The 11,287-nt window shown below is 42.4% G+C and overlaps 1 protein-coding gene across 1 annotated transcript in view; it reads left to right on the forward strand.

The window, feature by feature from the left end:
• Positions 1 to 11,287, forward strand: part of Mboat1 (membrane bound O-acyltransferase domain containing 1) — a 108,478-nt gene that overhangs the window by 74,354 nt on the left and 22,837 nt on the right. Inside the window, exons 5-6 of the mRNA XM_021180393.1 lie at positions 7,621 to 7,676; positions 10,365 to 10,419. Of these exons, the coding sequence (XP_021036052.1) occupies positions 7,621 to 7,676; positions 10,365 to 10,419 (111 nt within the window). The remainder of the gene's footprint in view (positions 1 to 7,620; positions 7,677 to 10,364; positions 10,420 to 11,287) is intronic.

Below are 11,287 nucleotides of genomic sequence, written 5' to 3' on the forward strand. Positions count from 1 at the left end.
TCTCTCTCTCTCTCTCTCTCTCTCTCTCTCTCTCTCTCTTTCTTTCCTGTAAGAAATCTCTGGAGGTTACACACACCAAACTGCTGAGTGTTCAGCTTGCAAGTAAGTGCTTGGGGAGCAGAAACAAAGGTGCACCTGGGACTTGGAGGTTGTCGTGACTCAGTTTTCTGATGGCTAAGGGACAGTGCTATCTACTACATGGAGGTTTGATTGTTTCTAGCTTATGTGTTTGTTTCTTTATTGATTTTGAGAAATTCTCTATGTAGCCCTGGCTGTCCTGGAACTCATTCTGTAAGAACATCCTGGCCTCAAACTCAGAGAGTCACCTGCCTCTGCCTCTCAAGTGCTGAGATTAAAGGTGTGCGCCACCATTCTTTCTTGTTAATATCTATCTATCTATCTATCTATCTATCTATCTATCTATCTATCTTTTCTTTTTAAAAGAAAATGGCAGCTATAAACCTATCTTCCTGACATAAATGGAGAGGCATTCCAACCCTGAAATTCACAAAGGGTTTCAATCACAAATTGACAATTACAGGGGGATCTTTACCAATGTTAATTCTTTTCAAAATTATTACCACTTTACTTTTTAAAATTTAAAACCATTTTGTACTCATTTAGGTTGTGTTTGTGTGTACATTTGCATGGCACAACACCTGTGTTGGAGGTCAGAAGATATGGTGTTTGAGTCCTGAGGAATGAACTCAGGTCATCAGGCTTGGTGGCAGACAGTTTATTGGATGAACCATCCCACTGACCCAGAATGCTGGTTCTTACTGTAAATACGCAACAGCCACAAGCTTTCTTTTAATATGGAGTTGACTTAGCCTTGCTATTTCTTTCAACTGAAATGTGGTCTTTGGGACTTTGTCAAGAGATAAAGTTTCTGAGTGGAACTCAGCATCACAAAGCAGCTAGATGTGGGAGCATCTGTCTTGTGAGTGTGACTCTTCGGGCTTAGCGCTCTTAATTGTACTATTAGTGTAAGAGCACAGACAGGCATTTAATGGGATTGAATGCGATTAGTGTCAGAACATATATGGATATCTTTAATTTGGACGAACATATGCACTCAGACTTTAGGTTACTTCGAGACTTGAAAATTTATTTATCATTCAAAAGTAATCAAGTCGCTGTGGGCTGAACCTGTGAAGAGAACACACAGAATGTACTTTGTCAGTGTTGCTAATGGAATTTAAATTGATACGTGTGTTAATAGCTGTGAACAACTCCATGTTTTCTCTGTGAACGTGCCTACAGAAGGCGTTAGAATATGTATTCCTCTCCCTAGGGGAGACGCTGCAATTGTAGCAAAGCTGATATTTCTAAAGCTTATTGTCGTGAATTGATTCTTGTTTTTGCTCTCACAGAAGGGCACAAAGGAAGTTATTTTTTCTGAGAGCAGCAGCCAGAGCTCTTACTTCTTTTTTCCAGTCCAGGACAGATCCGGGCAGATAATTTCCCACCTCACGTTGGCAATTCAGGTCACCCAAGTGTTTTTGGAAACATGGAATGTGAACTCTCCCACACGGCCAATGGGAGGATAAATACATCTGACCCTTCTGCGAGGCAATTTTCCTGCAAGTTTCAAAACAGAATTTCCTTTGATGTTTATATTCTATAATAGGCGAAATTAATAGGAATTGAATGACAGTAAGGAAATAAATTTATTTGGGAGTTTTAGCTATTTTCATTAATAGTGAAAAAACTGGAAGTATCCTAAATGGTCTAAAAAATTGTGAACAATTAAATCGAAGAGCTAATCAATACTGCCATTGGTAATGAGGCTTTTAAGCTAGGTAAAGTGGTTCCCATCTGCAGTCCCAGCTCTCGGGAGGTTAAGGCAGGAGGATTATCCTGAGTTGGAGGGCAGAGTTGGCTACAGAATGAGACACTGTCTCACTCCCTACCCCCAAAACAAGCAGAGGAAGAAGAAAATGTTTTTAAAGCATGTAAGGTGAATCTAATTCTTTCTCTGAACCTAGATATCTGTAGAAAGGGAATGGAAAGAAACGGCGAGTGGAAGATAGCTTCCTCCCAGAGGGGCCGTTACTGGAGATGCTATAATTGTTTTATTAGTAGTATCATAATGACAGCTCCTGAATGTTATTTAAATATATTTAAACGCATATTACAAGTTCACAGAGATTCATGGTTAACATTTGAAACATCCACCATTTGTGTTCGTGGCTATCGTATAGGTGCACATTAGAACTATTACTTTGGGGACTGGTGAGATGGCTCAGTGGGTAAGAGCACCTGACTGCTCTTCTGAAGGTCCGGAGTTCAAATCCCACCAACCACATGGTGGCTCACAACCATCCGTAACGAGATCTGACTCCCTCTTCTGGAGTGTCTGAAGACAGCTACAGTGTACTTACATATAATAAATAAATAAATCTTTAAAAAAAAAAAAGAACTATGATTTTGGTCCCCTCCTACTGGTGGTCATTCACCTCATTGTCCCTGAGCAGTGTTTTCCTCTGTTCCTTTATGATGCCAGATCACCCATCCGATAGCCAGCCTGATGTCCACGTAATTGGGTTCTATGTGGAAAGAGAACACATGTGCAAAGAGAGTCCAAGGATAGCTTCTCGTCACATTCTTCCCGCTTCAGGCTACTGTAGGCTTCCTGTCTTTAACACAGTCACGTAGAGGTTAATTCTGCAGACAGAAATCGTGCCGTGTCCATTTGTCCAGTGCCTTGTTGAAATGAGAAGTGGTGACTGTGTTTTTGATCAGGGCCAAAGAATAGAGCTTAAATCTTTGAAGAGAGGTATGAGTTGGGTGTGTGTGTGTGTGTGTGTGTGTGTGTGTGTGTGTGTGTGTGTCTGTTGTTGTGGGTGGTGATGGTTGGGGATTATCACTCTTTTGTCTATTTGCCCCAAACTTATATTCATCTACCTGTTTTTCCTTACTTTACTTCTGTGCTTATATTTCTTCTTTCCCCGCACTTATATTTCTTTACCTATATCACACTAATCATTGTAAGTGCAAGAATAAAAAGTATGATTTTTCATGCTTCTCGTTTTAATCAGAGGGGGGGGGGAAGGCACAGAAGGGAGATGGCTCTGCTTCCCATGCTGGCCTGCCCCCTTGGTTTCAGAGGTGTCCACAGGACCATGGGCACAGCCCAAGATGGATGAGCGTGCAGATCTGAGGGTGTGGCTGAGTGCTGACAGCAAAAAGGAAGCACAGCTCCGGCTCAGAGCCTCACTGTGAGAAGAAGCACTTCAGTTGCACGAGGGACCCGTTCGTGGATCTTCGCCTTTCTCCCTGTGCTTGCATTGTGTGTTCACGATAGTCCCTCACAGGCACGCAAGAGGCTAGCCTGGTATAGAAGACCCCTCACAGGTACCCCCAGAAGCTAGCTTAATCTACAGAACCCCTTATAGGTGCTTCCAGAGGCTAGCCTAATCTACACAAGTCCACACTTGGTGCTCCCAGAGGCTAGCCTAATCTACAAAATCCCCTACAGGTGCTCTTTGGGGCTATCCTAATCTACAAAATCCCACACAGGTGCTCCCCAGAGGCTAGCCTGCTATGAATCCCTTAGTGGTGCTCCTAGAAGCTTGCCTTACTGGTGAGGTTAGATCTGTCCATTGATAATATATTAACTACCACATTCTATATGCTGAGCTTTACATTTTTGCATTAGTGAGCATGATTATAAATTATAAGACAACAGATGTATCTTAGATTGTTTTATTTGGTTAGAATATATGTGGGAATTACATTTTTTAGTCAGAGTATTTCATTCCCAGGTCTGATTACTTGAGACACCCTCTGTATTTATGCTTGGTAGACAGCACATTTAGAGACACTCATAACTAGAAAGCAGTGAGTTCCGGGTAGTTCTGTGAAGGAAAATCTGCTGCTGTCAGGCTGGCAGATTCAAGTCTCCCGGGTTCAGGACCACTTTTACTTTCGGTGGACAGCTTCTGGTTCTAGCTTGTGGATTTTATATATAGACACATGACTGCACTGTGAATCGTTTACTTTCTTGTATGTAGTGTGCATGCATGTGTGAATGTGTATATATGTGGGTGCATACATGTATGAAGACGGAGATACACAACTGTGCACAGTTGAGTCTGTTGAGGCCAGAGGTTGAGCTTAGGTATCTTCCTTGACCATTTCTACCTTAGAGGCTGAGGCTCAGTGTGAACCAAGAGCTTACCAATTTGGCTAGCATAGCTAACTAGCTTGCCCCAGGGCTCCCATCTCTGCCTTCTAAGTACAGGATTACAGGAAGGCCATTAGACCCGCCTGACATGTATGTGTCCACTGGGGATTGGAAATCTGGTTTTTGTGCTCATACAAAAAGTGCTTTACCTGCTGAGCCATCTCTTCATCTCTGAGTTGTTTCTTTTTGTGTAAATTGCTGGAGACTTCTTCAGATATTTCAATAGAAGCAACAGTTTTGAGAGTAAAAATTAGATAATGTATAATATTATGTACGTATTTCTAGATAACATTTCACCCACCACTGCTATTGCTTCTTGTTCTTCTTGCTCTTCTTATTCCTCCTCTTCTTCATCTTCTTCTTTTTCTTGTCATTCTTCCTTCTCCTCTTTCTCCTCCTCCAAGCAATGTCTTCTCTAAGGTTTGACAACAATGTGTTTTTTACATATTGCAATGGGAGAGATTTCATGCTGAGAGGTTAGTATTTATTGACTTTACTGAGCAATCAGATAGTACACACTGTATTAATCTTCATCCATTGAGAAGCCAACACTCAAATGGAAATACATGTACGGAGATTTTTTTTTTTTTGAGTGAAACATTTTTCCTCTTCCCACATAGGGAAGATGGTGATGGGGATAGACAGGGCCTCAAATAAGACAGACACTTAAGCTAGGCCTATCAGTACACATCTATATCTGTAGCTGCTCAGGAGGCTGAGGGAGGAATGCCATGGGTTTAAGGCCTGCCTAAGCTTCATAGTAAGTTCAAAGCAAACCTGGGCATCTCAATGAACCTCTTAAGAAAGAACTGATGACATAGCTCAGTGATCGAGTACTTCTCTAGCATAATGAGACCCTGGGTTTAATCCCTGGTAATATGAGACTAGACTATTAAATGTTTGTGCAATGGAGTACATTTAATGTAGCCGTGGGAAGATGAAAACAAGTGTATTTTTTACAGAGATGGAATTTCTAGGCTAATTCCATAATATTTTATCACATTATTGATGTACCTGTGTTCAGACACTATGGCGAAGGTATGGGTTAACTTGACTGTGAGGCCTTACATGGTTTTCAGATAGCATGGTTACCAGAGAATGTGGCACCCATTTAAAAATATCTGCTGGGATTTGCTTAGGAAGCTACATTCTTAGCATTTCCAGGCTTTAAGAATAAAGCAAAGAAACACAAAAAAGACTTTGGGGAAAATAATAAACGATGATGCTTTAAAGGCCATATTTAGAAACTACCTTGAATGCAGTGCCTATATATAGTAAACCTCTTTTAAGAAAAATAGCTCTTGGCCTTTGTTGTACATTGTGGGTCAGAAGTCTTCCTGAACATCAAGAGGGTGAGCTACAAAGATACATGGATCTGCACGACCAACTTGTCTTCTAAGAGCTCGGAGGTAGCCCTTATTACAAGGACTAAAACCATGGTATTCAATTATTTTTCAACATAAAAAAGCATGGCATGACTTGCTGCCCTAGAGTGCCTGACCTGGTTACCTCCTTGTTGGCTGTTAAGTATTGTTATGTGTTCTGGCAGAGCACAGATGTCCTCCTTTCTAGGCAGACCTATATATTTTTTTCAAAGCCCAGCATTATTTTGTTTTAAGTCCTGCCTATTGGATATTAGGTTTCTGCAAACCCGAGGTTAGATGTGGGAAGATTTCAAGGAGTAGGTAGTATTTTTTCTGAGTCATCTCTTCAGCTCATGCCCCCTTTCACTGAGTCTGGTGCTCTAGCCTGTGGCATAATGCTATCTGTATTTAGGGTGAATCTTCCCTCGTTAGGTAAACCTCTCAAAATGCACTCACAGACGCAACCAAAAGTGTGCTTCATTAATTTCCCATGTGTTTCTTAATCAAGTCAAGTTGATGATCAAAATTAACCATCGCGTGCTCTCAGCAGCAGTGTATGAGGTGCTGATTTCTCTGCATCCCTGCAAACACTTGTGATTGTCCATCATTTTCATTACAGCGGTTCTGGTGCTTGGGAGTGGCATCTCACGGAGTTTCCCACTTGAATCTCTGTGACTGCTAATTACTAGCTGCCATCTTTTCATGTGCTTATTATCCATTTACAGACACACACACAGACATGAGAATTACTCCTTGAAATTTTATGGTTATCTTTAAATTAAACTGTCTGTTAATAGGTTATAAAATGTATGTTTTATAAGTATTTTCACTTTCTTTGAAGCACAAATTTTTTTTTGTGTGTGTGTGTGTATGACAGGGTCTCTCCAGGTAACACAGGTTAGCCCCTAACTCCTGATCTTCCTGCCTCATTACGGGGATGTGATATATGTAGCTGAAAGTTAAAATGGTGATCCTTACCATCAATCCAATAATCCTAGCTTCTTTTTTTTCTGGTAAATTTTTATTGTAGGCTATTGTGAGACTGTGTCCTCTGTGCATGACATGGTTGTTGTTGTTTTAAAATTAGTTGCAATTAGTCCCACAAGTCCTGCACATGATAGGACCTCCTGACATGGTGTGAAGCTTCTCACAAGATGGCCCTTAAAGCCCTCTGGGTCTTACATGTCCTCTAGGGTATATAAGCAGTCAATATTTGCTGGGAGATATGGGGGCGAGAAAGAACTCTCTTCAGTGCAGTAGCCTCGCATTAGCTGCCTGTTCTCCTGCTGGTAACTCTTTATCCACGAACCTGTGTGACACGAGTTAAAGTCACTGGGTCAACAAGACTTGAGGGAATCCATATCTTTTGTCTTTCATTGATTGGTGTTCTATCTGGGATGAATAGAAGTTTGTTCATGTCCCCCAGGAAAGGTCTCACAACAGTGGTAGGCTCTACCAAGTTAAGGTTTTTGTTAACCAATGGCTTATTTATAGACAGTTATATTTCACAAATATATCTTATTGCGTATACGTGCAATCTTCCCTTTAACAGGACAAAACCGATTACAGCAGATGTAGATGAAGAAGCAGACAACAGTCCCATGTCTCTGAATATTGAGAGCATGATTTGTGAAAGGTGTCATTTTACCATTATTTGAACATCCCAGAGTGAACATCCCATAGAGACAAAACAGTCTAGCCTATCATCTGTCTAAACTATATGGGCTAACTCAGGCTTGAAACATGGAAGAGAACATTCCATCTTGCTGGCCCTCCTTACCCTTCCCATGATGCAGTGTTTATTGACCTGTATGAAGGTCTCCTGTGGGCTGTCTCAGACTGTCCCAGATGGCAAAGCCTATATCAACACCCGAGGACAGAGTGCCACAGCAAGTACTGTTATGCCTGCATATGTAAAGCAACTTGCAAGGGGGGTAAAAATGGATTATTTTGGGTTCATTGTTTCTGTATTTAATCTAGTAAACATCAAGGTGAAAAACCATCATGCAAAGAAATAGAAGTTTCTTTTTTGTATAAAGAAGTTTCCATTATCTGTCCTCTTTCCAGGCCCCTGATGATTGTCACTCAGAAGATCACGACATTGGCTTTCCAAGTTCATGATGGTGAGAAAACAATTTTCCTTTTGGTTCTCAGAGGCAGCCAGGCATCTGGAGCTCCCGTGCGTGTATTTCACACACAGTCCAAGCTTTATGCGAACACCGCAGGACAGCTCTCTCCTGTTCCGAGTTCCCAGGCCTCCTTAGTCCCAGCCTCCACCGTCCCAGCCAACACTACCCATGCCCTTATGGAATCCACCGCCTTCATTCGCTAAAATGTTTGCTCCAAGATCAGTGCGTCTTTGTTTACATTTTAAAGTTAATTCATGATGCCCTCCGGCCTTTTCCTAAATTTATTAAGACAACAGCTTCCCTTTTGCTTTGATTTCATCTCTGAAGAACTTAGAGGGTAGTAAAATATTTAACAGCATTGGTTTTTAATGCTGGGGTTTTTAGCCTCCTTAGGGGAAGCTGTGTGCTTGGGAAAATCATCTGATAAGATTAGCCTGTCCTATAAAAGTCTGGGAGAAGGAAGAGTCTTGTGTGTGTGTAAAACTGAACCTTTCCCCCAACCCCCCACTTAGGTTCTTGCTAACAATGGCCAGAAGAGGTGATTTATGTCCTTAGCGTGAGTTTTCAGAGAAGGGAGGAGGACTTTGAGCCAGGTGGAAGATTCCAATACAGGGTTAAGAGGTTCAGTGGGCAGGTACCCCGAGGGTTTGAGCTGCTCTGGGGCTGATGTCAACTGTTGACATGTCTTTAGAGTAGACTGGTTGAGAAGATTTCTCTCCAACAGCTAGTTTCCTTGTTTTACTTAAAGCATGGGAACAGATTGCACTTCATTTGACCCAGTGCATTTCGTTCATACCTGGGGCTTTAGCTACTCTGCAAAGAGCTGGGTCATTCCATAACTAGAATGGGGTGTCCTCCATAGCTAGAATGAGGTGTTTATAGAGCCACCAACCATTCTCATTTGTTCTGGGCTCAGATACATCCTAAAATATGACTTTCATTGTCACAGGAAGTCTCAGGAAAACAGAAACCTTGTCTGGCAGTGGCTGCCAGAAATCTCTAACCGATGGCCCATAGGCCTGAGAAAGCTCAGGACAGCTTTGAAGATAGCCCTCTCCCAAATTATAAACTTATGTAAAATGTTATAAGATTTTCTGGGGGGGGGGTAGAGGCGGGTGGGGTGGGGGTTAGCTATGCTATTCTGTTCTTGAGTATAAACCATATACATGACAATTTTGTGTCACCCTGTCAAGAGGTTGGGCATGCTACCAGTGTAGACTAACAGAATAACACGACTAATAGTCAAGGTCAGTTCAGTTCTACAAATTACCATGCACATGTCCTTATTGAGCTCTCAAGGAAGACGTGAAATGGGTTTAATTGGTCTCTCTCTCTCTCTCTCTCTCTCTCTCTCTCTCTCTGCCTCTCTGTTTCTCTCTGTCTGTCTCTCTGCCTGTGTGTCTGTGTGTCTGTTTGTCTCTCTGTCTCTGTCTCTGTCTCTCTCTCTCTTTGTGTGTGTGTGTGTGTGTAGACATGGCTTTAATGTGTATCCCAGCTTAGTCTTGAACTTAGAATCCTTCTTCCTTTTTTTTTTTGGACACTACCTCCTCCTCCTCTTCCCCTTTTTCCTCTTCCTCCTCCTTCTTTTAATTTTTAAATAGACTTTGGGCCTAAATTTACATTTTAAAGTACTCTCTCTTCACCACATTTCCTGGAGTATTCCTAACATGGAGTAAACTGTTTATTTACTTTTGCCACCCCCACTTGAGTGTGGGACAAATGAGGGAATTCCAGAAACACTCTGTCTTTTCTTAGGCATTTTCTTTTGACAGGATCTTATTATGTCTCCTAGCTGGCTTGAAATTTGATCCCCCTGTCTCTGCCTTCCATATGCTATGATTACAGGCCTGATGGACCACACATAGTTTAAGTGCCTTGTGGAATTGCCTTCACGAGGAGGGCTGCAGATTCAGGGCCAGCTTGGGCTAAATAGTGAACTCTTCTTTCACAAAAACAAGACAGCAGAAAAGCATTCGAAGATACTACTTTAGTTAGTGTGTGTGCGTCGTCGCATTGCACTTGAAGTCAGGAGGCAGAGAGGGGTGGGTGCATTATGGTACCCAACTCACTTTTATTAAGCCCCAGAACCTAGCCCTTGTGGTGGTGCTGCCTACAGTGAAGTGGGGGGGGGAGGTTTCCCACCTCACTTTAGCCACTTCTGGATAATCCCTCCAGGCACGCCCAGAGGCTGATCTCCTAGGTCATTCGGGGGTCCTGTCTTTGACAGTCACTGTTAATCATCACATTGTGTTTCCCACTGGGAATCATGAGGGAGACATTTGAATTGGTTCGGCTCATGAAAGGCACTCTCAAAACTGCTAGGGCAATGGCATCCTGCCATGTGGTAAGGAAAGGGCAGAATTCTCTGGAGCTAATATCCTACTGGGCAAATTAATACAAATAACCTTGAATGTTCCCGTGTTCATACAAACCTATGGAGACATTCCTTCTTCACACGAAGTCATGGATAACTGATCCGGGATAACTACACCTGTCAGAAGGATGGGGTCTGGGCCCATATGTGTACTCAGTTCACTGCCTTCCTCCTGTAGGGCTTTTGGAAATGAAAACCAGGAGCTCTTTATAGCAAAATCTGGATAGCAAAAATAATTGGCTTTTTCCAACTGAGTTTGGGTAGCCTCTTAGGATCGGTTTCTTATTTCCCTAATTTCGTTTTCCTAGGATTGGGTGGAAAAGCTGAAGACCTTTCTGCTGAGCAGCACCGACTTGCTGTGAAGTAAGTTAGCAATGTGATTAGCAGTACATCCTCAAGCCCTTTGCATGTGTCCAGGGCAGCACTTCTCAATTCTCCTAACACCGTGACCCTTCAATACAGTTACTCACGTTGTGGTGACTCCCGACCATAAAATTATTTTCATTCCTACTTCATAACTGTAATTTTGCTACGGTTATGACTTGTAATGTAAATATCTGATATGCAGGATATCTGATGTGCAGCCCCCAAATTCATGATTCACAGCTTGAGAACCACTGGTCTAGAGTTTCCTCATTTTAATAAATACATATCAATTCCGTTATATGGATATGATATTACTATTGAATCTGCTATTGATGGGCACTTCTCTGTTGACTAATCCTTGCCTTTGCACAATGTTAAGCAATGGCTAACGTTGGCTATAGAGCACTTCTGTGCATGTTTGGGACTCCTGTAGGCCAGAGGTCAAGGGCAGATGAATCTCGAATCTAATTTTGTCCGTCCTGTGAGATTCTCCTTTCTCCGGATGTGTGTGTCTACTCCAGAATTATTTTTAATGTCTGGGGCCTTTGAGAAATAGTAATTACCAATTCATCTAATGTGATTAGGTCTCTAGCACAGGGAAAGAGGAATTAGGCCAGAAGAGAATCCAGGTTGGGGAGTTAGCGGGATTCTGAAGTTGGTCTTTGGCTAGTGTGGATGGAGAGGGGAGTGGGAATGGTGATGGAGAGAAGGGTGGGGGCATCCTGAAGAATCAGGAGAGAAACACTGATGGGGCCGGGCAGTGGTGGAGTGGCACCTGGGAGGCAGAGGCAGGTGGATTTCTGAGTTCAAGGCCAGCCTGGTCTACAGAGTGAGTTCCAGGACAGCCAGGGCTACACACAGAGAA

This window comes from Mus caroli, chromosome 13 (assembly GCF_900094665.2).
Source record: "Mus caroli chromosome 13, CAROLI_EIJ_v1.1, whole genome shotgun sequence".
Classification (NCBI taxonomy): Eukaryota; Metazoa; Chordata; class Mammalia; order Rodentia; family Muridae; genus Mus; species Mus caroli.